A 26,384-nucleotide genomic window follows, 5' to 3' on the forward strand; every position below is an offset into this window, starting at 1 on the left:
CTAAGATCTTTTTCGAGTACACAAATAATACAACTTTACTTATACCGTACCTGGGTACCTTGTATCCGGTTCCACGACTCGTCCTATCTCTATATGTAATTGTGCCCATGAAAAATAGAAATCCACACCACTTGGCAGTTATCTTCTATACTAATAAAGCAAATATCTATTATTAAAGCAACGTTTGTCTGTTGGTCGACTCTTAATAACTCCGACCCATGCCAGGTACTACGTCATATATATATATATATATGAAGTACAATGACTTTTGAATGCATTGTGATTCTATTACTTAGCATTAATTACACGTTAGATAGACGATTCAAGTAGACAAAAGATTATAATTGTCTTCAAACCTGATTAATGATTATATATATATTTTACGCTCGAAGCGAAATAACAACAATTATATTATAAGTATTATTAATAGACTATAATGAGATTATATGCATTGAAAACACTGCCTTAGTGAAGCAAAGCAGAGTACAAATGATTGGATTCATCAAACTCAATGGTAATTGTTTGAACGATTAAAAGCTATTTTTTATTTGTTGGGTTTAATTTGAGAATATACAAACTGATCAAAGGTATTTTTGTTCCCTTGAATCATTACATCATTGGCATAAATAGTTTCATTTCTTTTATTGAAATGATTGGAGATCAGATTTGCGTATCCCCTATGATTCTCATTGACATTTGCATATATATGCTGCGAATCGTCCTTTTCTGGAAGGCATGAAATACTCGATTGCTCCTCAAGCGATTGATTCTCCAATACATTTTCATCCGAGGGTTGAAATGCAGCATGGGACTGTGTCCACGCCACACAGTAATTTGTTGGTATATTACTCATTGGGCACTGAAATAAAGGGATCATAAATACATTCAAATCTATTAGAAATAATTTCATTACCGAAATATTTTGATTGGGTTTGAAGGTTGTCATGGGAGTGGATTTGAAAAATATTTCATTTTTGGCATCAATTTGCTGTTTAAAACAATTTTCCCGAATGATGGAAGCATCATCTACTGGTGGCCCCCGGATGAGGGATCCTGAATCTGGAATATGAATATCATCATCGTAAATGGTTGTAGTACTTGTATCACGATCTGAATTCTGCGATAAAGGAGGATTTGATTCATTTTTCTGAGAGGGATTGTCACTTGCTTTGATTGAGTTTTGATTCCGTCGATAGAGGATTATGGTGAGTATAACTAAAAGTACTAGGAGGAATAGACTTAATGCAATAAAAACTGTGTGGATAAGAGATATAGTCGAGTAGCTGGGCCAGGTTTGGGCCTAAAATATATGATAATAATAATCGTTTTTAATAGGTTAATATTACAAATTACAGGATGTATGAATGTGGAGTTTACACAATTAAAATTAGCTTTGATTTCCCATGTTCCGATCTGCGAGCAAACAGCCAAGACTTCATCCATTATAACGACTCCTAATGCCACAAACATAAAAACACTTTTTCAATAGTACTTTTAGAAAAATGAAAATTGGGAAATTACCTTTTGAAGAATTTGTCATTAAAAGGAAACCTTTTTTACAAAAAACGCTGGCCTCATCCCCCAAATGAATCCTTGTAACCTAGAACAGCAATTTTAAGAATAGATAATTGATAACTTCAAACTCATATAATATCAAAATAAGCCATTTTACATTTCGTGGAAGTTTAAAAACAGTGTCTTCACTCTCAGATTCATCAGGTACAGTACATGTTAGAGGACGGCACTGTGGAGGCTTGGATGACCACTTTCCATTTGTACAAGTGATTTCTTGATGTCCCCATAGGACATATCCTTTTTTTGCAAACAAATGAGAGACGATGTTTTTTCATTTTTGTTCTTCCATTCCGTATGTTTGGGATATAGGGACAATCCGTAGAGTTCATATAGAGGGGAGTGCCAAAGACCTGGACTTCACAGACATGAAATTCATTGAGCTCTTTTTTATCATCTCGTATAAAGATCTAAAAAAAGGTTTGGAAGAGTGAATGTAATTCTTTCGAGTAATTCCAGGCGCGAGGCCGAAATCTGAACACGAGGCATTTGACAAATAGAGAGGTTCCCATGTGCTTTTTTAAGAGACGGACATAAATAAAGTTAGGTACGTTTATCATTTGATCACAATATCCTATAGAAATTTCGTTTCTGTTTCTATTTTTTAGTTATCAAGAAAATGAAGTATGAACGTGACACTCGTGTGAAAATCTGCGCGCTTCTTGATATAGAAAATTAAATCCTGAGGCTAACTTTCTCCGATATGTTAGGGCTAACTTCTAGGATGATAATGTGGTTCTGTAACAAGACGGTGCTCCTGCCCACGGTGCCAAAGCTGATAAAAGATGGTTGAGCAATAACATCAATTTCTGGCCAACAGAAATATGGCCCTGTATTCATCCAATGCCAACCCATTTAACTAAACCTTCATGCCGCGTGTTGAGTATGAACCCTTAAACACATTTCATCATGACCATGAAGCCCACCGTAAACCAACACGGACGATATTACCAAATAACTCATAAGACACGCGTGTCAAACTTTTAAGAGACGTCTTGAGGCCATCATAGCCACCCAAGAGGGCTACATCGTAGATTAGAGGAGACAATATTCCGTTGCAGCTGATATACAAATATTTTTTCTAACATGTATGTCTATTGGCTATGGAAATATATTTCGTTAAAGTTAAAAGTATTGATTGTTCAGATTTCAACATTGCACCCGGAATGGGACATTTGATTTACCTTTCGCCCCCTTAATCCTTCATTAGGACATTGAAAAGAAAAATGAACTTGATTGTTTGGAGTGGTACGATTGGACTCATGGTTACATTTCGTGAATTTTGTTCGATTATTTGATAATTCAACTGCAAAAATGTAGATATGTTAAAGAGAGTTTTCACGTGATGTCAACATAATTTATATCGGCCATTGTGAGGCCCAAAAGGGGAGCAACAAATAAAATGACTTAAACCTTACTGCCTATCAAATATTTATACTTCTAAGGCCTAGTACTATTAGTTATCAGACTCTAAAATGTATTCAAAATATGTTATTACATCGTTATACAATCTTATTTCCATATTGTAGGTAAAAAAATAACCATTGCAATTCATTTTCTCGTCCCTAATCGATATATATATATGTATAAATAAAATAATAGCACAAATCTAGTCAGTTTTAAGTATCTTTAGTAGAGTATTACATTGATTCTATTAAAATATCACAATTTATCATGGGCTTCAAGTATTGATCAATACTAATGTGAAGTCTTTTTTTACTCATAAATCAATTTGAGGGAGTTAAATAAAAATATTAATTTGAAATGTTTTCCATTTTATGAAGTAAAAATCTCAATTTTACTAATGCAATTGATGACGTCAGTGAAAAAACTCTATTGAATAAGATCCGATTACCGATTACAAATATAGAAAAGTTTCCATGCCGATCTTGAACCGTGACATTAAGTCTTGTAAACATATTTTGCCTCTTAAAATGAAGCTGTATCCATCTTGGATCCTTTTTCTTGGATGAAACTACTCTTAAACATGTTTTTGGATTTAAATCAAATACTAAATTAGAAGCTACTTTTAAATTTGAGGATTCCACACGTTCAATTGAGTTGGATGTGACTAGATTTTTGACTGAAAAAGAAATATAGAGAAAATACAAATATTAATATTTATCATAAATTTATAGGGAATTCAATTCAGCATAAAGTAAATATGTAGCCAGTCAATACAAAATCAAGCTATAAGGATTAGATAGTTAGGTTGTGCTAAATATATATTACAATAATATTTCGGGGAAAAAATTGAATCGCATGTGGGTTTATAACAAACTATGTAATTAATAATTCAGTTGCAAGGGGATTGAAACAAGTTTATAGATGCTTCATATTCAAATTAAGTGATTACTATCAACTCATAAGTAGTTAAATTTTCCTTCTGGAATATTATTGTAACCTATATTTAACACAACTTAACCAGTATATTTTATTAAATTTCTTAATAAATATTAAAAACTAAATTTACCAAAAAGGAATCAAAGTCGAATTTTTTAAAAGGAATTAAAAAAAACTTTGAAATATAAAGTCCATTCTATAACTTCAGCTATGATATAAAACAGCTGAAAAGAATAAAAAAAGATACTCGCTTCTAAGTAAGGTCTTTCATTTTACTCGATTTTTTGGTGGTTAAATACTGCTTTTATTCATTGTAATCAAGATTAAGTAATAAATAATTCATTTTTCAAATGGTGCAATATTTATATAAATTTGTTATTTACTTTGATTTTCATCAATATAGTTCTTTCATGTCGAAATATGGGACTGAATCAAAGTTATACCCTAAAAACTTGTGTTTAAAAAAAAAAATAAAGGCTTTAAAAAGCCAAACCTGTCAAAGTTGAAAGTTGTAATGGTCATTTTCGTGTTTTACGGCTTAATTAACAATAATAAGTGGGTGTTTCAGACTGCAAGTGCTTCAAAACCTTCATTTTGTGGCATACTGTAAATTCCAATTAAAATTTGGAAAATTGATTGTCAAAATAAAATAAGGAGTAGTTGACATTTTTGATTTGACAAAGGCAATATTTAGGCCAATATAAGTAGCTTAAATTATACTTTGGGAACAAAGTTCAGGTTTTGGAATACTGGTCTGCTAAAATCCACATATGTATAAGTAATCCAAGCCATAGAACACGAAAAATAACTTTATAATTTTCAATTACTGTAGGTTTGGCCTTTAAATCCCTTTTTTTTAAATCCGGTTTTTAGATTATCATTTTGATTAAGACCCATATTTCAAAATGAAATAATTATATAGATGAAAATTAAAGGTTTAGACCATTGATAAAAAAATTCATACATTTGAAAGATAGAGTATTAATTAAGTTATCTTGAATATACCGAGTGTTCCATTAAAATCTGAACACTCTATTTTAATTGTTCAGAAGATAAAATTTATTAATTAATAATGGAATTTCAACAAAATTAATACTATGAATAGATTAGTGTCAGAGTTCTCTTAATAATTAATATGCAGCCATGCCGGCATCCGGGCAGAAGGGGATCAAAAGTGTCAAAAAAAAAGGGTTCAAAAGAACTCAAAAGAGTCTTGCAACGGAGGATATGGGTTTTTTTCATTGTTGGTGTCAAAAGGGGGCTCTCCACCCTCACAAGGCTCTTTCCACCCGCTTTTTTGATAGTTCTCTCGACAGTCAGGTATGAAACCCCAAGAAATTTTGCATGGACCCTCATGGAATTGAGGGGCTTGGCCTGGGATGTTTTCTTTAACTCATCCAGGCCCAATTTGCCCTTTTTGGTAAATACCTTCTTCTTCTACAACGTTTCCGATTTGCTGACGTCGTAAACGGTGGTCCTAGAGACACCAAGCTGCGTGGAGTGAGCGAATGGAAATCTTTGGATCACTTTCAAGTGTTATTTTATTGACATCCTACGTAAGTTGGAGAGCTCAGGTTTGTTTTCTAACTAATTTTTTAAACTTTAATATTTCGAAGTAGTAGTTAATTTCAATTACTAAACTTTTAATAATTATTAAATTAGTAAGTGTTTAGATTTCAAAGGTCCACCCGTTAGTTCATTCAAAATGTTTCTAATCATGCAAAAATCCAGTCAAATAAAGGGTCTTATTTGAACCTAATATTTTATATATTTTTTTTTAATTCCTTTAGATTATAGCTAAAACTAAAAAAAAAAAAAAACTTTATTTTATAACTTAATAAGATTTGCTGTCAAAAAAAAAAAAAAAAAAAAAAAATTCTCTATGTATATAACACATGGGCTGAAAAGCCCCAGGCTTCTCTAAGAAAACACGTTTTTTTAATGTTCAAAATTTGCTTCTTTTAAATTAGTATTAGTATTTAATCTGCTTTATAACATTTTTAAGCCATTGTTTAGATTGAAATTTATTTTGTCTTTCCCATAAATAAACAGTGTCCAATTAAAACATAAAACTGTTATTGATACCTCATTTTGTAAATAACAAAAATAGCGTCATACTTGGCACAATAACTCACAAATTAAAGAGCAAATTGTCATGAAATTTTGACAGCTGTCGTTGGAATGTTGGTACTAACCGAAAATGAGATGAATTGAAAAAAATAAAGTGCCATTCTATGTGTGAAGCCCCGTACTTTTCCTCCCATGTGTTATTTAATCATTTGTAAAACATTTTGATATTATCCCATGTCTAAACTAAATACTTTTAATGAGTAATAGTCTTACCAAATTCATCGACTCCTACAACGGAATAGGAGACTAAAAGGAGTAAGAAAATACTTATTCCGTCAAGAGGATAATAGAATGCCATTTATTCTTCCACATGAGTATCTGGAATTATACCAAAAAGTAATTAATTAATTTTTTTATTCATATTATATAGTTAGTGTTGGATCCGTCTAAAAAACCTCAAAGGACTGCATAAAAATAAATTAAAATTAAAATTTGTCAATCGTAGGAATTAGAGAGAACTTATAAAATAAATTGTGATTTTCTCCTTTTCTAGATTGTTTTTCTTTTTTTGTTAACTTACCCTATGAAAGAAAAATATTTATGCAATAATTTTCAATATTACTTATGCTATTTATATAAATAACTTATAATGGACATTAGGCTTAAATGCTTTTGACACAAATAACTTGAAACTAAACTTATCACTAGTATTAGTAATTTAAAATTTGTAATTTTTAAAAATGCAAATTACTCTGTCGATAACACTGTCCAACAGCAAAAAATTGTACAAAAACAGTATATGCTTTATTTAATAGAATTTGATCCCTTGATTCCAAATATGGTCTTATTTTTTCTCTAATAGTCTCGTGGCTATCAGAAAAAGCTATTTTTTTGTTGTTATTTTGGTCTATTGTTAAGGTTCAAAGCTGTTATAAGCCTTCAGTGTTGAAGATAGGGATAAATTATGTTATTATATTTTGAAGCTGAATGTTAAAAAATTCTAAATTTATTTTTAAAAGGTCTTCATCATACTTTTAAATTGAGTAATCTTGGTTTAAAGTTGAAAATAGATGTTTTTTGCTAAGATGCTCATAGCTTCAAGACGAATAGATTCAAAAAGCTTAAAAGTATTGCATTTGGTAGCTGAAAATATGAACTTTTATTTAAAAAAATGAGCCTCTCCAAAAAAATGCTCTTTATCATTGTCAATTTAAGATAAAGCCACGACAATATTTCAATGAAAAAACTCATTTTTGAATGGATCTCACAATAAAAGTCCATAAATATTCGTATACCCTAGCTAGAAGAGATAGAAACAAAGGCAGAGAAGAAGAAAATAGATAGAAACAAAGAGACAGAAAAAGAAAAGGATATGCTCCGATAATTTCCTTGAATGTCCGTTTTTTTAATCCCTTACTCACTACGGGTATGCAACGAGTCTTCTTGTGTCTTTGAAGCTTCAAATAATTTATTTATACAGTTTGAGAAATGAGGCTTAATATGATAACAAATTCTCCTAATATATCTTTTCTTTTTCTTTTTCTCTCTCTTTGTTTCTATCTCTTTTCTTCCTCACTTTGCAGAATCGCCCATAACTAATTACTTCATCCACTAACTATCCACAATTATATAAATAAGAAATGTTGGCTACTAAATTTTGCATCTTTTTGAATAAAATAATCAATACTCTAAATTCAATCAATGAGAAGTTATTAAAAGAGAAACAAAAAGTTGAAAAAAACTTAACGGTTATCAAAATATCCAAGTTTAGTTTATTCAACAATGAGTGGTGTCACACATCAGATGTGATTTTCAAAACTGTGTAGAGGAAAATTTTTAATGTGTGTTATCATTTTTTAACAAAAAAAACCACGTTTTTAATTTTAAAAAGAGATTTTATTGTCTTTTGGAAAAATGAGGCCACGTTGCCGCATACTGTATATAAATTAATTCATTTTAGAGGAAACACCAATAAGCAATATTGGATTACAAAATATAATTTATTTTTTTATATTTTAATGCAGATATACAACACTAGGGGGTTTCAAAACATGAGAGAGATATGTTCAATGATTACAACAGTTGTTGTAGGACAAAATCCCGCGGGACAAAATCTCCCACTGGACAAAACTACCCGAGACTAAATCCTCCAATTGAAGTTTTTAGAGACCTGTAATGCTGACATCCAAATCATCTGGCTACATTGACTTTTAAAAGGCTAATGTTGTTACAGTGGAAAGACAGATACAAACTACCTTGTGATATCCCATTTAGGAGTCAGGTAAAAACACTTCAATGTAAAATCAATTCGAAGATTATGGTTGCATTCGTCATTGGATGTGGTAAAATCTGTATTAAATCGTAGAAACGTCGATGTCTTCGCTTCTGAGGTTTGTATGAGCTACGCAAATAATCTCCTTACACAATCTGAGAAATAGTCCACGTATCGATTTGTTAATGGAACGCTGGAGGAATCAGGATACCAATCAATCCCAAAGACAGTTTCTCACCTTCTGTGGGAGTTTCCACTTTTCAATCCTGTTTACACCACTCTTGGAAAGCTTTTAAAGTAAGACTTTGGAGACTCAGTGAAGAGAACGGACTTTTTCACCCTAGCTCCCAATGACAAAGTATATCATCAACTATATTCCAAAATAAAAGAACCCAAGAGCCCTAAAGTTTGTCTTTGCTCCAGGCCCCGCTCATGGTAAAACCGGCCCTGGCCTCAGCTATGACTCATTATCTTTATCCCTATCTAGAGGGGGTTGGGATCGCGCTCAGCAATACCTAAGGCGCCAGGACTTTCCTCATCGATATTACTTTAATATTTTATGACTCAGGTCGTTTGATAGAAGGACTCAATCGTTTTTAATCTCTATAGATTATAAAGAACAGCCTGAATTTTGAGCCCTTTTAATGACAGGTTTGCTCGTAAAATAATTCATCGGGAACGAAAATGTATCTTAACTATATTTTATTAGCTTAAAAATGCAAACACAAATTCAAAAGAAAATTGGAAAATCGAACTTTTGAATCTTAAGGATTTAACTTGATTATGGATTTTTGATAAAATAACTCTAAACAAGTGTGGATGTACTTATTTTTATTTTTAGATTATGGTATGTTGTCATGGTAGAGCTTTGTCCCCGAAGGCTTTTGTTCTAAAAATGTAACAAAACCTTTCTGTTTTGTTGGTTAATGGTGTTTATTAGTGATGGGACGATTAATCAAAATTGATATCGGGAATCAAAGATTTGAAATCGGCATTGGGAAAATAATGTTTAATTTCCAATTCTTATGTATTTTTATTTATTACTGGAATTCTACTATTTTTACTAATTTTTTATTTTATGAAAAAAAAAATTATATATTTAATATATCCATCGAGATAAAAACGACATTGTTACATGAGTCGTATGATTTGATAAGATTTGTAATAAACTCGTTTATGATAAAAAATGCCCGAAAACTGAGAAAAAACAAGTTGGACACAAACTAAACGTGAACAAAAGTGTTCTAAATAACTGCAGTCGGTACAACTATTGTTATTTTATAGGAATCAGTTTTGTAAAGGGATCTAGGAGAGCTCCCCTTTGCAAAATTTGCCTTGAAAAAGACTCGCCGGGCAGAAGAATCTTCTTTCTTTATTTTATGTATATATTATACTAAGGAGAAGCATTTATTTTATCAATTGTAATTCTTTGAAATTTATAGCATAGTACAAGATTGGGTCCGGTTCAGGTTCAGCAGTTCTCGGGTCTTTCATTTGAACGGTTTCAGTCTCGTTTCTTTTTTATACAGGCTCAGTTTGGTAATAGGGGCGTCCCTAGAAAATTCGGGCCCAAGAAAGGATATTAGATACAAACAGGGGGGTAGCTACCTTATACACAAAGTGCGTAGTGCTCCAAGTTCCAGCAGAGCCCCCAAAAACTCGTATAAGCTCGGCCTCATTATAGAATGTATAAGTGTTGGGAGGGCTGGGCATAGTGAAGTTTGGGAAACTTTGGGTTAAGAAAGATTATAGCTATTATATTATAGGGCCCCGACAAGCTTATTAGCGGACCTGGATCCATAATCTACCCCATCCCCTTCCTTTCCTCTTGTATTTACGCTGTTTGGTGCCTAAAACCACTTTTTCAGATGCATAAGAAGCCCTTAGCTATTTGGAACTCAGATATAACTGTATCGCCCTGGCGGCATAAAAAAAAATAATTGGAAAACGATGCCCTTGCACAAAAAAAGAAGAAGAAAAAAATCAGCAAATTGACTCATTGATTAAGCTAATTTATTTTTCATAATATATATTCTATAGATGAACGATAGTACAAGAACCGATACCGATAAACAATATATAACGGTCTCGGTTCGACTTTGTCCGTTCCGGTTCTAGGGGGTAGGAATCTGATCTCTGAAGATGAGTTTGTGTTCACTTGAATTCTTTTGAGTGTCAGAAAACTAGCCTAATCTTGATCTTCATCTCGCCATTCTATTTCTCCTACCAAGGTGAGCCCATTTGATTTAAAAACTTCATAAAAAACTTTTACATCGACCATTGAAATTAATTAGGTTCATCAAGTCCGAGGAGCGATAATATTTAATGCATAATTGGTTTAAATAGTTATGTATATTCAATTCTTAAAGTTTTTTACGATCCCGTAAATATATTTATCAACTTCTTAATTCTATAAGTAAACCTACAAAAACGAATTGTCTAGCAAATACAAATTCTCCATAATTGATAAAGACATAACTATCTTCAAATTAGACATGACAAGAAAGATGCTTTGCAACTTTGATTGCTGGTAAACATTAATAACAACTATTGCACTACAGAGTGATGAAACAAATTTTAACAGTTATCCAAAACAAAATTAGTAACTAAGTGAAAAGTCGTACTAACTGATTTGAAAAAATATATTTTTAAAAGCAATGCTAGCCTTAATACGGTGTCTGAAGCTCGTAGAGAATTTGGCAATTATGTCCTCTACGTAGTTGGCCCAGATCTTTGAGATGATAGACTTCAGGTCATCCACATTTCGGTGTGGGGTTACATTTGTGACGCACTCTATGGTGACCTCCAAAAATAGTCAACGTAGTTCAAGTTGGGGAATGATGGAAGCAAAATGTCCTTGGCTCATAAATACTGCAAATTTTAGGCGCAGAATTCCACTTCCTGGAGCTCTGAACGTCTCTTTGTCAAATTTCTTAGCATGTTAGATATTGCGGACGATCCTCACATCGACCTCAACGATGGCTGCGTTGTCAAGCAAGTTGGATGCACGACGCCTTTTTGCTCCTGTTATCTCAATGGGTGGGCAATTCAAAATATAAACTGAGCCAAGAGAAACCTTATTTAAACCGCAATCACATGATCAAAAAAAAATGCAACGTTTTATTAAAAAAATGTATTGAATGCGATTAAATTGACCGGAAAATGTTTCTTCTGCACCCTGTACAATAAATTGTCTTCTATTTGTGGCAGGGGGGAGAATGAAAAAATAAATTGTTGCATTTAACCTTTTGGTTAACCTCTGATCTTGTTAATGATTTATAGCTTTGTAATTGGAAAAATAGAATTCTAACAAATATTTTATTAGAGCCTACAAGGATCAATATTTTCGTTACAAATAATAATAATAATAATAAAAAAAAAACTAACTATCAAATGATATAAAGTTATATTGTCGCATTGTTTACATTTTTATCTTAATATATATTTTTTAAAACAACTGCTATATATGGAACAGACCAAAAGGGATGTAGTAATTTTCTCTTCTACGTGGACCATGATATAAAAGACATTGAAAAGCTCCCAAATTTCCACAATAGAACTGTCCAACGTAGCATTTAAACAGTCTGGCAATGCTTCCAGGAAGAAACGAAAATAAGGACGAAAATAAGAAACGCGCCCTACGATTTTTGGCTGGTCTCAAATGTGTATATAAATTAGTTTCTGTTAAAATCATTATTATCAATTAACCTTACAACCAGAAGTATGGTTCCTAACTTCTATCACCGTATTTGAACTGAACGAATCAAAGTTAGTTTATTAGTTAAGTCGATAAAATTTTAAAGGGTCTTACATATAGCTTGTATCCCCAATTTATTTTTCTACTTTATGAATGGAACGCTGAACATTACGGTAAGAACAGGGGAGCACTGAACGCTTTGACTTAATAAATTGACCCGAAGGGCAAAAAAGACCAACGCTTTTACACCTGATTCTTACCAAGAGTTACTTTTTTAAAATTTAAGATCACCGTAATTTAGCCAATATTCACATCCAGTGGGTTGAGCCCCTCTAAAAGCTTCAGAAGCCCCCATCTCCAATTTCTTTTCTATCACATCTTACATATATTTTAAAAGTCTGTTTTTGGTTTTATCACATATGTAATCCAAAATGGTCGAGCAGATCAGTCTGAAATTTTTCAAATAGATCTATAAAATAACCAAGTATGCTCCTTTGATATTTGTTTTGGGCCTCCAAGGTCATTTAGAGCCTGTTTTTGTGCAAAATAAAACCATATTTTATTTCTCACTTTCTACGAGGGTGGTCTGAAAAGTTTCCAATTTCAACGTGAAGATGGCAGCATTCGTAAAGGCTAGCTAGTCAAATCTATCTAACATTTGTCGACATTTACTTACCAAAGTTTAAGCCCGAAAGGAAGCCTTCTTTTCCTTCTCTTTGTCTCTTCTCTTCTCCCTCTGTATCTTTCTACATCCTTCTCTCTCTGTCACTTTTCCTCTACCTTCATTCTTTGTTTCTATTCCCTTCTTTTCACCCATGCTACACGGGCACCATTTGCTAGTATATATATATATATAATAAACCTATTTATATAAGTCATTGCAAAACCGTGTTGATAATATTTGTGGTCCCTTCAAACAATGAAAGCTAGAAACGCCCTTGTTCTCATCCTTTTTTATTAGACTCATGATCTTTGTACCATCTTGCAGCTATGAATGTATTTATATTTTGATTATTCTCTATGAATACATTCAAAATCAAATGAAATGCCAATGGCATATTGCCTGATCCTCATGACAAGTAATAAAGTTCTCATTTTTTGGAAATTGTATACGATATTAATGCTACGTTATCAAACATAATTAACCTTTTTGTTACATTTGCCAACGAAGTTGAAAGGAGATTATGTTTTTGACCCTGTTTGTCTGAACTTGTTTGTTAGTCAGAAGGATTACGGTAAAAGTAACTTATCGATATCGATCAAACTTAGTACAAAGATATGTTCTCAATAAAAGGCCATTAAATTTTTAGAGGTCAAAGTAACACAAAACTATAAAAAAAAAAAAAAAAAAAAAAAAATCGACCATAACTTTAGAACAAATTCAAATACATAACTCAAATTGATTATTGGTGGAGGTTTTGCATTTTACCAAGTGTCTATTCTAATTTTAATAAAAATAGTATTTACCCGGGCCTTGAAATAAGGAAATTAATTTGTTGTATATAAATATTTAGTAGTGTTAAAATTAGTTTTAATACATTTTTTTTAATGGTTCGGTCTTAAAAATGAACAAATTTGAGTATTAGGCTGTTATGAAATATTTTTGTTTCAAAATGGCGTATAATTTGGTGAGTAACTGTCAAGAGATGTTAGGTCGATGTGACTAGCTATTTCAACTATTTTGGAGAACTAATATTTAATGACAGCTAGATACTCGATTTGGGTACACTGTATAAGTTTACCCATACGTCATACTTTCTCTTTCTATCTCGAAATTAGAGACAGCGGCAAAGGATAGTTGAAATTCAATTCTCGCAACCTTTCAATAATAAGGAAATAACTTCGGTACGCACAGCGTAGGGACGCGAAGTTAAAGAAGAATATTATTGGCTAAGGAAGAGAAGACGCGTTGTGAAGCGGAAGGATCTCGACTTTTTTGAATTGTTTGTTTACTAGCACCTCGAAGAGTCAAGGAAACAGATAGAAGGTCTCATTGTGTTGAAGAAGTAGGGAATTTGGCTTTTATAGAGTATTCGGAGGAGGAGGGGGATCCGTTGCGGTTGACTGAGGGATGAGGCCGGAGGAGATCATATCTAATTATGTAAGGGTATTACGACTTTTCTTATATCTACCATGATGAATCATGACATATAGAATTAATTTCAAGAATACTTTACTTTGCACGGGAGTCGTAGTGTGCAAATTTGTACTGGCGTTTTTCTCCATAGACATCGGAGAACTCGGATAAGAGTGAATTCAAAGCCTAATTGAAGTATTTTTATCCTTAGTGTACAGTCTATAACCATGTCTTTATTCAAACTTAATTATTTGTTATCTAATAATATGTCTTAATATTATATTACATTAAGTATCATTTGATTCTGTTATGATTTTATCGCTCATAATTGTTGGAATAAGTTTACAGGTAGGATTATACAATCATAGGATCTTTTACACTATATTTCCATACCTAACAACCATACAATAATCGTAAATAAACAATAATTTTAAAATAAACACCTCTATTATTAATAATGTAATTTAAACTAAGTTTCTTATATAAAAGATATGAACAAATTGTATCATATTGACGCTTAGTTTATAGTCTATAATTATTATATAATTAAGTATCACGGAATTCTATTATTATTTTACGGATCACAATTGTTCGAATAAGTTTTTTCGTGGGCTTAAACCATTTTTGGAATTCGTATGGTATATTTGCATCTATGTAAATGTAGAAAAAGAAGTTTCTAGATCTTTTGCATCATCAATTGAATGTGCGATCCAGATAAAACCTTATGTAAAATAATATTTGCCGGACACATTTTGAATCCGCTTCACTTCGCGTCTTCTCTTCCTCAGCCAATAATATTCTTCTTTAACTTCCTATGGTTGACGTTTCCTTATACGTCCCTATAATTTTATATTTGTCCCTATAGGATAGCCAAAATTGATTAATAGAATAATAAAATGGCCGATATACAAATGTACCGGTAGTTGCATAAATACGCGGACTAACTTTTAAACGCTTATATCTCAAGGTTCCGTTACCGGAAATAAAAAATTCCAGCACAAGTAACTCTTTAAATCTTTTGGCTTTGTTTTTATTTTTCTTACTCGCATCAAACAAAGTCGTTTACGATGAATGAGATGGCCAAATGTCATATGGTAGCCACTCTCCTCCGCGCCGGTAGGTCTGTCAACGAGATAATCAAGGACACTGGACTATCCAGGACTACTGTGTTCAAGGTCCAGAAGCTTGTCAAGGAGGAAAATATCTGAAAGAGGGTACCCATACCTCTGGAATGACTCAGGATTGGCTCACTGCCAACATGCCATTTTGGAACAAAAACATTTGCCACCTCAATCACCTGATTTGAATCCCCTTGACGACAGTGTGTGGTTGCAAGTTGAGAAGAAGGCCTGTGCTACCCGCCACCCGAACTTGGAATCATTGAAGGCCAGCGTCAATGAGCAATGGGAAGCCATGGAAGACCATTACATCATCAATGTGTGCAAGGCCTTTCGCGGGCGCTTGGAGGGTGTCGGGCAGCTTATGGTGGTTATATTCAGTAATTATATTAAATTTTATACCAGAATAAATTCTCTATTTTATAATTCTCAAAAAAAAAAAAAATACGTCATACAAATTTTATTACACATTTAATTATTTGCCACAAATAGTTTGCGTATTTATGCAACTACCGGTATATGTCACAGTAGAGATATAAATCTAGTGGATTTATTGATTCTCCAAGGAAAATCAATAATTCTACTAGTAGAGATTACAATGGATTCAATGCAGTTTGATCTAAATGAATACTACATATAATGGAGTAATCAATGATAAAACATATTTTTAAATGTATATAAAATAAATTATATTTCATACTTAACAATTTTTTCGTTATAATTTAATCTTTAAAATTTTTGATATATTGATTCTATACAGGTTTTTAAAATATGAGATTGACCCATTATGTGGATATTTGGGGTTAAATCATACTAATATAAAAGGTTGCATGAACAATACAGTATAACTTCCACCACAATTGTTTTGACAACAAACAATAGTCATCATGGAACGAGCAAGGAGAGACGCCATCCTCGAATTTGCTCGTGCGGGACACAAGTCCTCTGCTATCTAAAAGCTTCTTCACTACCCCAAGACTACGGTGCACCGGGTTTTCAATGCCTGGGAGGTTGAGGGGAAGGTCTGATGCAAGGCCCACAACATGAGAAGTGACCGAATCCGCAATCCCCGCTTCCTTGAAGTCCATCAAGGCTTCGCAGGGACTTCCTTGTCCAGGTTGGCTAAAAACCGTGGAGTGAGCAAGCAGCTGGTCTCCAAGGCTGTAAATGAGGACCTCGGGTACAGGTCATACCGAATAGCCAAACAACACATCCTCACGGCATCCATGAAGGCCACCAGGCTCACCAACGGTAAGCGTCTCCTCAATGACCTGAAGAGCCAAAGAGGAAGAATCATCTTCTTCTCCGACGAGAAGAACTTGACTGTTGACAGAAGCTACAACGTCCAGAATGACAGGTGGCTTGCCAAGGAGAGAGAAGAGGTCCCTGCGGTCTTCACCACAAAGTTCCCGGCCTCCATGATGACCCTGTGTGTCATCTGAAGCACCGGTGGGGTGATGCCTCCTTTCTTCTTCAATCATAAGGAAAGGGTTAACGCGATAAGGTACTGCAAAGTCATGGAGGAGTTCGTAATCCCCTGGATACGGCCGCTGGGAGGGAGTTCATATTCCAACAAGACTCAGCGCCTGCACACATCGTCATGAGGACCACTAACCTCTTCAACTCCCACGACATCCCTTTCTGGGATCGCAACACCTGGCCCTCCAACTCACCCGACCTCAATCTGTGTGATTACTACTGGTAGGGGAAGTTGGAGAGGGAGGTGTGCAAGGTCAGCCACAAGAGCATCGCGGCCCTGAAGGGCTCCATTACGAGGGAGTGGAATGCTGTCGATTCCACGGAAGTCATCAGGGCATGCAAATCCTTAAGGGGCAGGATGGAGAAGATGGTGGCTGCTGAGGGAGGACATGTTGAATAAATTTATTGTTTAATATCATGTCTAACTTTTTCATATTAACAAATACACTCCAAATTCCATTTTTATCAAGCAGGTTGAATTTTAAGATAGTTCCAATTTATCGTGGGCAACCTGTACATTGGGCATATTTCTGTTAGCGAGGTAGGGCCTTGATAGTTAATTTAATTGAGATACAACAGTAAAGTTCGAACTGATAAAAGAAATACATAAAAAGTTGTGGAACTAACCAACTTTGTACAAATGTAGTAGGCAATATGACTAGTCACGCATCGATTCATTTATAGAGACGGGCAATACCAAATTTTAAATGAGATTGTTTTTGTAAAACCAATCCAGACTTTTTTTAAGGACTGAATGAGTTGGATACACCGAAAATTATAAGGGTCTGAGACTAATTTATATATAATTTTGACATATGTTTGTTTTAATTGTACCTCTTTGTATTTCCTAGTATTACTCAAGAGATAAGAAAATATTCATTACTTGGTTTTCATGCAAGGAGTAAGTAACTACTAGATGCCTTTTCAAGTCACTTTCCTTTCATTTAGAAAATCTTTTAATAAAAAAAATGAAATAACAAAAAAACTCATTCAAATTTTATTTTATGTGGGAATATAGATTTTATCTTTAGGAAAATTTTTTGTGTGCTTTTTTTTTTTAAATAACCAAAAGAGAAATGTCCTTGCTTAAAACGTTTTGTCGAAAGTAATAGATCTAATTAAATACACAAAGGTATGGAGAAGGAGATTATATTGTTTTTTTTTGGCTTTTAGCAGGTCATAGTACAACTTTATTATGATTTATGACGTGACAATATCACATCAAATTTACAGGAAAAAAGATTTATACGTAAATTGAAATAGTAAAGATGGGGAAATTATCAAAATCTTCAATAGCATACATTTCAATCTAAGAAAATGTTGGTAAACTGCAATATATTAGTGTTCCTATTAATCATCCCTCCCTGTTTTGAAAATTTGTGAAAATAGTGAGCAAATATATTAATAAAGCAAAGTTCAGGTAGATTAGCCTTCTCCTGAAGTACATACCAAACTTCTTTATGAAGTTTACGTCCATGGTGCACCAAAACTCGTCAAAAGAGGTCCTCAAGGCGTCGATACTGGGGTGACAAATTTTATAGGCTTTGGACTGAATGTGCAGACATAAGGCACAGTCCAACAGGTTCATGAATGGGGCTAATGGGGCCACATCTCCTTAGATTATAACTACATTTTATTCTGGAGAAAATTCTGAACCACTTTTTCCATGTGTGCAGGGTCTCCATACTGCTGTTACACCTGCTGTAAGGGTTGTCTTTACCCATGGGAGGAACCTTGTCCTCCGTATGTCCATGTCGTCAGCCGCAGTAAGGCGGTACACGGCTAACAACCAGATGGGGGGCGCTTTAGTGGTTTTAGATACTGCACCGTCCAATGCCATGACGCTGGGTGGTTTCTTGGTAGTTGTAAGAATCCTCATCATGCCCATGTCATCAATGTATGGCCCCTGGGATTCACCCTTTTGCTTCGTATTGTGCCAGTCCTTATTTTCATAGTCTATTTCATTTCTGTCTTAGAAACGGTCCTATTAGTCCTAGAGGCCGGTCCTTTGGACCGTCAGTACTAGAACAGATAAAGAAAAGAAGAAATAAAGTTGAGTGGCGTCATCAAGGATATAATTTATAGGACTGATACGCAGGACACAACTGGACTGGACCAAGACGGAACTGGACATCAGTCTTTATTCCTAAATAAGGATCAACACAACACTACTCTTTCCGTCTCGGCCACACTCATCCTCACGCAAAGGAGTGGCGATATCATAATTATTAGCTTAGAATGAAGATAAAAATACAATTAATAACCACTGTAGTAGGTTCATCAAGGAAGTCTGTGTATTTGTAAATACCTCCAAAGAGAAGGCTAACTTTTTCTAAAGATTGAAAATCCACACCCTGTATATGGTCCAACGACCAACAGCCCTCCATGTAGTCTATACTCAATTACATTATAAAATCATTCATGAAAGCTTTGTTACTACTTATTTATTAAAAAAAAAAAAAAAAAACTGTTAACCAACTGTTCAACACACAACCCTTTCGTTTAAGGTAATTTGCGATCAAATTTTTGCCCTAAGGGTAACCTTAATACTATTATATATAATTTTTTATATCTATATATATATATCATATGAGAACATTTTCTCTTTATAAATAAATTAACAAAAAACTATGGGAAAAAATGAAATTTTAGGAAAATGACAGTGAAACTGATAAGAGCAGAGGTAAATATAAGCGTATAAATTAAAATGATTATAAGCAGTTGTACATATGTTATACATACATTATGTATTCATGCAGACATCTTGAAATTTCAATTGCATTTTAAGAGAAGTAATTATGCCCAAAAGGTATATTTATGTTATAATATTACAGTTGCATAGTCCTTTGATCATAACAGAACAGTTATTCTCTAATTACTAGTTTAATTCTCACTCGATTGTCAAATTTATTTGTATATGCTGTTGCTACACATGTTCACAACGTATGTTGACAAATGTCAGCAGCCATTTTGTGTTGCTGGTTTGTTTTTGACAGATAAAAAGGTTAGATGTCATTTGGTGGACACAATTTCCAACAAATCAATGGTTCAATTTCGGGAAACATTTTTTGAAAACTTTCAACAGATTGTTGACTCTTAAAAAGTAGTTATTTTTGACAAAATACTAAATTTGTTAAGAAAAACAATCTGTCAAAAGTTTTTAATTTTTTTTTACCTTAATTAATTATATATTTCCATGTTTTTCAGTAGATAAAAATTACAGAGTACACCGAAGGATGTCTAATCTTTTTATCTAAGCGGCAAAAACAATCTATTAATGCAAACTTTGTGAACATGTCTACCAACATAATAGACAAATAAATTGGAGAATCGAATGATAATTGACTTTGGAATTCGGTGATAATATGGCGAAGAGACATGTTGCAATTTCTTCGTCTTAAAGAGCATTATTTAATCAGAGCATTGTTAATTCTAATTACCAACTATAAATTAATAATCTTATTTAATTTTGATCTATTATTTCTACATAATACTTATATTTTAGTAGTTTGTATTAAAATAGCCAAAAATGACACCATTAATATATCAATCACTCTGGGATATTCAATTATTTCATTATTCTGATCACATGTACTATAAGACCTTCATTTAAAATTGTTCCACTCATTCTTTGATTGTAACTTCTACAATTTTCTTTTACGAGTTACAACATGTATTTTATAGTTATACATGATTAGTTCAAGAAATAATTAGTTTGTGATAGTTCTTAAATAGGTTGGTTTATTCACAATAAATCCATTTTCAATTACCCATTTAGGATAAAATTGCACCAATTTAAAATTCTTACATGACGTTAGATCTCAATAATCTATTTTATTTATCTAATATCTCTATTCGTGGAGTTATTTGCGTTCAAAGGAATTAATAAATTTCAAATTATGGAAATCAACTGAAAAAATTGTTTTTGTACATATATTAAAAATTAAAAAAAATAATGGATTTCTTAAATCAAACCAAGAAAAAATCAGGAGCAAAAATGATAAGTTTATTTTCTAGGGGGGGGGTCATTTGGGGTTGAGGGGGCGGAAAAAGTACCCAAAAAAGAGAGCAAAATATTTATTCAAGACAATGCAATGGAAGAGATAGGGTTGTTTACTTGCTGGAGTCAAAAGTGGCTTCTACACCGTCACAAGGCTCTTTCCACCTACTTTTTTGATAGATCTCTGTACAGTCTGGCGTGAAACCCTGAGATCTGGTGCTTGGTTTCTCACAGCCCTGATGGGATTGGCCTGAGCTGTGTCATTGAACTCCTACGGGTCCAGTTTGGCCTTTTTGACAGAGTCTTACTTCCTTTCCAACGTTTCGGACTTGAGTATCCCTGGGGACGCCAAACTGCTTGGAGTGCAAATGGAAATTCGTCGATTACGTTCAAGTGTCATTTTCTCGAGTTCTACGTAAGCTAGACAGCTCAGGTTTGTTTTGTTTGGTAACTAATTGCTTATGCTTTAATATATTGGAATATAAATTAATTTCAATCCTCAACCTTCATTAATTATTGAAGTAGCAAGCGTTCACATTTCAATGGACCACTCGACATTTTTTTTTTTAGTTTTGTCTAAGGCCTATTGAATTTAGAATGATAAATTAACGGGTTTTTTTCTATCAGACATGTTACATGAAGTTTCAAACTATTTGCCATAATTGATGTATCCTCGAATTTTGTATACATTATTATTAATATTAGGTTTTTTATAACTACATGAACATAATAACAGATTGACAATGTTTAAAAATACAAACACACGAAGTGTAAACTGGATCTTCTATTGTAAACAATCCTTAGCCTACATATATTTGCGAATGTTTACTGTCTTAATGTTTTGCCATTCCTACATATATATATAGTAGTGATCAAGACGTACAAGTTGCAACTTGTATGAGAAAATTGTACAAGTTGCAACTCTCAAATGAGATGAATAATTTCAAATGAAGAGTTAAGATAAATCTTTTATCTATTTTTAAAATAAGCTTTGTATATATTTACGGTTATCTTTCAGGATCTCCGTAGAGTTCACACAAGTCATTTACTATACTGGATGATGCGACCAAAACGATTTAATAAAAATGTATTTTCTCTTAAACGAATCATTCGATTTGAACAAAAACTAACGCCAAATAAAAGCTGAATCTATTTAGTATTATTATTATTCAATATAATAGCCTTTGGGGTCATTAACGGCCACAACTCAACCTCAGAAACGGGAGTAGGTCTTGATAACATATTCCTTTGGAAACTTTCGGAATTCCACCAAGATCCTGGATATCAGCACAGATATTGGGTTGCAGGAGGATGTATTGGTATGTCAGCCAACTGCGTCATACACAAAGAAGTCTATGGGTTTGAAGTCCGGCTGGCTTGGAGGCCAAACAGTGTAGTATAGAATAAAAATTATGAAAACCAGGTCAACGTTTTCTTTGTAGTATAGCATGGAGCCAGACGAATGACCTCTCAGATGCAACTTCCTTAATCCAGGACTTGACATGAGGTTCCAGAACCTTGATGTACTCATTGTCCGACACGGATCGTGGAAAAAACCATCTGCCTTTTCCACGATTGTGAAGTAAATACTTCGTTCATCATTGCCATTTTTTTAACTGACTCCAAAAACTTCTGGCTAGCCGCTAAAACAACAAACAACGTCATACTTGCACGTGTACAGCTGTCACATACCCTCACAGTTTGTTGTGGCTGCACGCTAGATATATTGTGTAAAAGTTGCAATGTCTGAACTAGCTGCAACTTCCCCTTTAGCAATTATTACAAATTGCAGTTTTCTTCGTCTTAAAATGCCTTATTTAATTAGAACATTGTTCATTCTAATAACCTACTATATATCGATATTATCATTTCAATTTGATCTTTTAAAATTACAGGGGTATTCTGTATTTATGAGTAACACAACTGTGGGGATTTGAACGTTATAATGTGCCACAAAGTACTTATATTTTAGCAATTTGTATTAAAATAGTTAAAAATTACATCAATTATTTATCGATCATTCATTAGCACTTAAGTAAATTCTTTATTTAAAATTATTCATCTTATTTTTTGGTTGTAACTCACACAATTTACTTATACAAATAAGTTAAAACTTTTACCCAACATGTATATTTATATTGATAGTTTTTTCGATTTGGTCTGAAGTGATTTTTTCTTGAGCAATTTGGGCCGATATTCAGTCCAGACTGCAAATTCACACCGTAGAACGCAATTTAATCGTTTTCAAATCGTGGATCGATTTTTTTCGGTCTCAATCTAAGGACCAATTCCTTTCCCACTCCTGATTACTTATGAGCTGTACAAATATGATTTATGCAAGTCATTTAACTTCATATGACGTCATTGCAGGTGGGAGTTGCCATTTTTGAAACACAACTAACACGATGTACAATTCATATATAAAATAATTTTAAAAGAAGATATATCTTTGGGACGAATCTAGACCGAATTGTTCTTTGGAGCCAATCTATACACATTTTTTCTTTGAGACAGGTCCAGAACAAACTTAATTCTAATTAGTTCGATCCACTACAAATCATAACTGCCTTTGGGTGCTCAAGGATTTCCGGACTCAAAACACAGCACTAATATGTAGCACATGTGATGAAAGGTCCAGGCTTCAAACATAGATGGTGCTATTTTCTTTAATTCACCTCATTTTCGTTGAGTACCAACCTTCAAAAGACAGCTGACAAAATTTAAATAGGATCTGTTTTTTAGTTTTTGGTATTCTATTATCCTCTTGACAGAATAAGTATTTCCTTACTCCTTTTATTCTCCTATTCCGTTGTAGGAGTCGATGAATTTGGTAAGACTATTTCCCATCAAAAGTAAAATCATTTAGTTTTGACAGGGGATGATATCAAAATGTTTTACAAATGATTAAATAACACATGGGAGGAAAAGTACGGGGCTTCACACATAGATGGGCACTTTATTTTTTTCAATTCATCTCATTTTCGGTTAGTACCAACATTCCAACGACAGCTGTCAAAATTTCATGACAATTTGCTCTTTAATTTGTGAGTTATTGTGCCAAGTATGACGCTATTTTTGTTATTTACAAAATGAGGTATCAATAACAGTTTTATGTTTTAATTGGACACTGTTTATTTATGGAAAATAATTCTGTTTAATCTAAGCAATGGCTTAAAATTTTTATGGGGAATCCGCTCCAAAAAGCAAATAAAAAAACAGTTTTTATTTATTAAAAAAAAATAATAAGAAGAAGAATTTAAAATAAGCTAATTTTGAAAGAAAAAAATGTGTTTTCTTTGTTAAGGCCGGGTTTTTCCGTCCATGTGTTATATTTGGTATACAAATTATATTTTGTATGATCAAATTGTACAAGTTACACCTCAAATAAAGGATTTACAGTGATTGGGATGAGCTTAATGTATTAATGGTATAATTTTTTGGGGGGTGGATATATTAATGAATAAAAATAATGTCAAAAATCACCAGTTTAAAAAAAATATTTAAGTTACTAATGAATAAATTTTCTCCGACTCATTATGAAGTTTAAATGTGCAAAGTTATATTTATTTCTCGTAAAAACATATTAGTTAAATCATGTTAATGAATAAAAATGAAATAATGAGGTCATTTGTGTATATTTATTAGTTTGAGTGAAAAATAATTGAACTAGTTTGGACACTCGGTAGAGTGTGCTAAACCTACGCCTAAAATCAAATTGAGTTATGAATCACAATTTCATCTAAAGTTATGGTCGAATATGCATTTTTTACGTTTTGTTAGCCTAGCCATGATCTTTGACCTTTCAAAATTTAATGGTCTTTTACAGTGATAATATTTAATCTTCGTACAATATTTGATCAAAATCGATCTCTAACTTTTGCCGTCATCTTTCTGACTATCAAACAAACAGAGGCAAAATATAACCTCCTTTTAAATTCGTTTGTGTAAATATTCAGGCATTATTAGCCAATCCGCTAATACAAGTTACAACTTACGTCATGTATTTTTATGACGAATTGGGACAACCAGAAACGCTTACTTATTTTATATAACGATTTCCAGCGATATCTCAGTCCAAACGACAACCTCAGATAGAAGACCGCAATTTAACGGTTTTCAAATCTATATGTTGTTCTGGATGTTTGGCACGACAGCAGCACACTCACAGATTTTAAACAGTACTATTCTAAATTGGTATTTGAATTAAGTGGAACATGCGGCAGCAATGCGTCATAATGATATGTATATGACTAGTGATGTAAATTGGGTGTATTTTTTAGCTGGGCCTTTTTTTTTGGAATTGGTAGCCTAAAACCTAACTTTCTTCCTCCTCTTTTCCATTATAAAAAACCCAAAACTGAATGAACCTTTGTATGTGCTCATTAAGGACGGAGAGTAACCCTGAGGATTTGTTACGAAGCGATGATTGTAAGTCCTTGTTGGACTCAGAGTGGAATGAGGATCGACATCGGGATAATGATTGCCAATGCCCTTATTTATTTTCTTCTCCCCCTCCTTTTTCTTACAATTGATCATCCCCATAACATTCTTCAAATTGTCAGCGTTACCAGATTGATTTTTGTCTTTATTTTTAAACATAATCATAATTCATTTCAATTTTCCTCACGGTACGGTGTATTTAATTTGAATACAAAGGCTGTAATTGACTTGAATACATCTGTGAAATATTAGGCTGTGTGAATGTATAACGTACTTACAAATCCATTAGGATTTTGACCTTTTTCTTGACTTTTGTTTAAGATAAAGTATTGAGTACATTTGTATTCTTTTGACAAATAGTTGTCAACTTATTAAGTCTTTGTGTGTACCACAAATTGCACTTAAATTACAAATCTTATGGTTGAAAGGGACACAGTTAGGTCTTTTATATTAAGTAAAGGTTCACAAAAATTGAAAATATGAAGGAATAAATGTTGCACTTACGTCTTTTATTAGATGAAATAACAGCCAATATACCATAAAGTGTTCACATGTCTCGACGACACACTATTATTTTTCGTATTGTTTTTTTTGTTTTAGAAATATGTTTGTAGAGCATATATCTTTGTGGTTGAACAGAATTAATTTAAAAGAAAACCATTTATTTCAATTCTTCTTCTTCCTCCTAATGTCTTTACTTCCTTCAAGCATTTTCAATCCACTAATTCTAATACTTCTTCTCCTGAGGTTTGTATATTATTTTATTCTTATTATGCTTCAAGTTGTATTTTTCCTCGTTACTTTGCAATGTGTGAGGATGGATCAGAGACACACGCACGCAATCTATGAACGTATATTAATAACTTTCATATTAATAAATATTTTTTAAGTATAAGCTTTAATGTAATTTAATTTGATGACATAATCCCTTGAATTTTGTCTCATTCAGAAATTAGGGCGTCCGCAAAGGTGGGCTGGAAATGTTTTATTTTTGAAATTTTTTTTTTGTTTTTTTTTTTTTTGTGATCAGCTATTTATTTTTGATTTTTTTTATCGAAAAAATTCATATTTGAAAATTAATTTTTGAAACTTTTTGTGATCAGCTATTTTTTTTTGATTTTTTTATGAAAAAATTTAATATTTGAAAATTAATTTTTCGATTTTTTCCCCAAAAAATTTAATATTTGGAAATTAATTTTTGAAACTTTTTGTGATCAGCTATTAATTTTTGAATTTTTTAATCAAAAAATTTCATATTTGAAAATTAATTTTTAGATTTTTTTCAAAAAATTTTATTTTTTGTGAATAGCTGTGGA

General features: G+C 32.8%; 1 protein-coding gene across 2 annotated transcripts; it reads right to left on the reverse strand.

Annotated features, from left to right (window-relative positions):
• Positions 1-515: 515 nt before the first annotated feature.
• On the reverse strand, positions 516-25,926 carry LOC121126146 (uncharacterized). 2 transcript variants are annotated; one of them, XM_040721449.2, is made up of 9 exons: positions 25,573-25,926; positions 6,259-6,363; positions 3,428-3,655; positions 2,757-2,878; positions 1,673-1,982; positions 1,522-1,600; positions 1,354-1,454; positions 914-1,300; positions 516-859 (listed from the first exon to the last, which is right to left on the reverse strand). In XM_040721449.2, the coding sequence occupies exons 6-9, from the start codon at positions 1,538-1,540 to the stop codon at positions 545-547; spliced, it is 822 nt and encodes a 273-aa protein (XP_040577383.1). In that variant the 5' UTR covers positions 1,541-1,600; positions 1,673-1,982; positions 2,757-2,878; positions 3,428-3,655; positions 6,259-6,363; positions 25,573-25,926; the 3' UTR covers positions 516-544. The 2 variants fall into 2 exon arrangements, with proteins under 2 accessions (XP_040577383.1, XP_040577384.1); XM_040721450.2 differs by having other exon boundaries at positions 1,378-1,454; positions 25,573-25,791.
• Between the last annotated feature and the right edge of the window lie 458 nt (positions 25,927-26,384).

Source organism: Lepeophtheirus salmonis, chromosome 11, assembly GCF_016086655.4.
Source record: "Lepeophtheirus salmonis chromosome 11, UVic_Lsal_1.4, whole genome shotgun sequence".
NCBI classification, from domain to species: Eukaryota; Metazoa; Arthropoda; class Copepoda; order Siphonostomatoida; family Caligidae; genus Lepeophtheirus; species Lepeophtheirus salmonis.

Bases quoted from the DNA above. Each gene is read 5' to 3' on its own strand.
- LOC121126146 (XM_040721449.2), bottom strand. The intron at 1,301-1,353 runs GTAATTTGTAAT...CATATATTTTAG, and splicing joins ACTCCACATTCATACATCCT to GCCCAAACCTGGCCCAGCTA. The intron at 860-913 runs GTAATGAAATTA...CCTTTATTTCAG, and splicing joins AACCCAATCAAAATATTTCG to TGCCCAATGAGTAATATACC.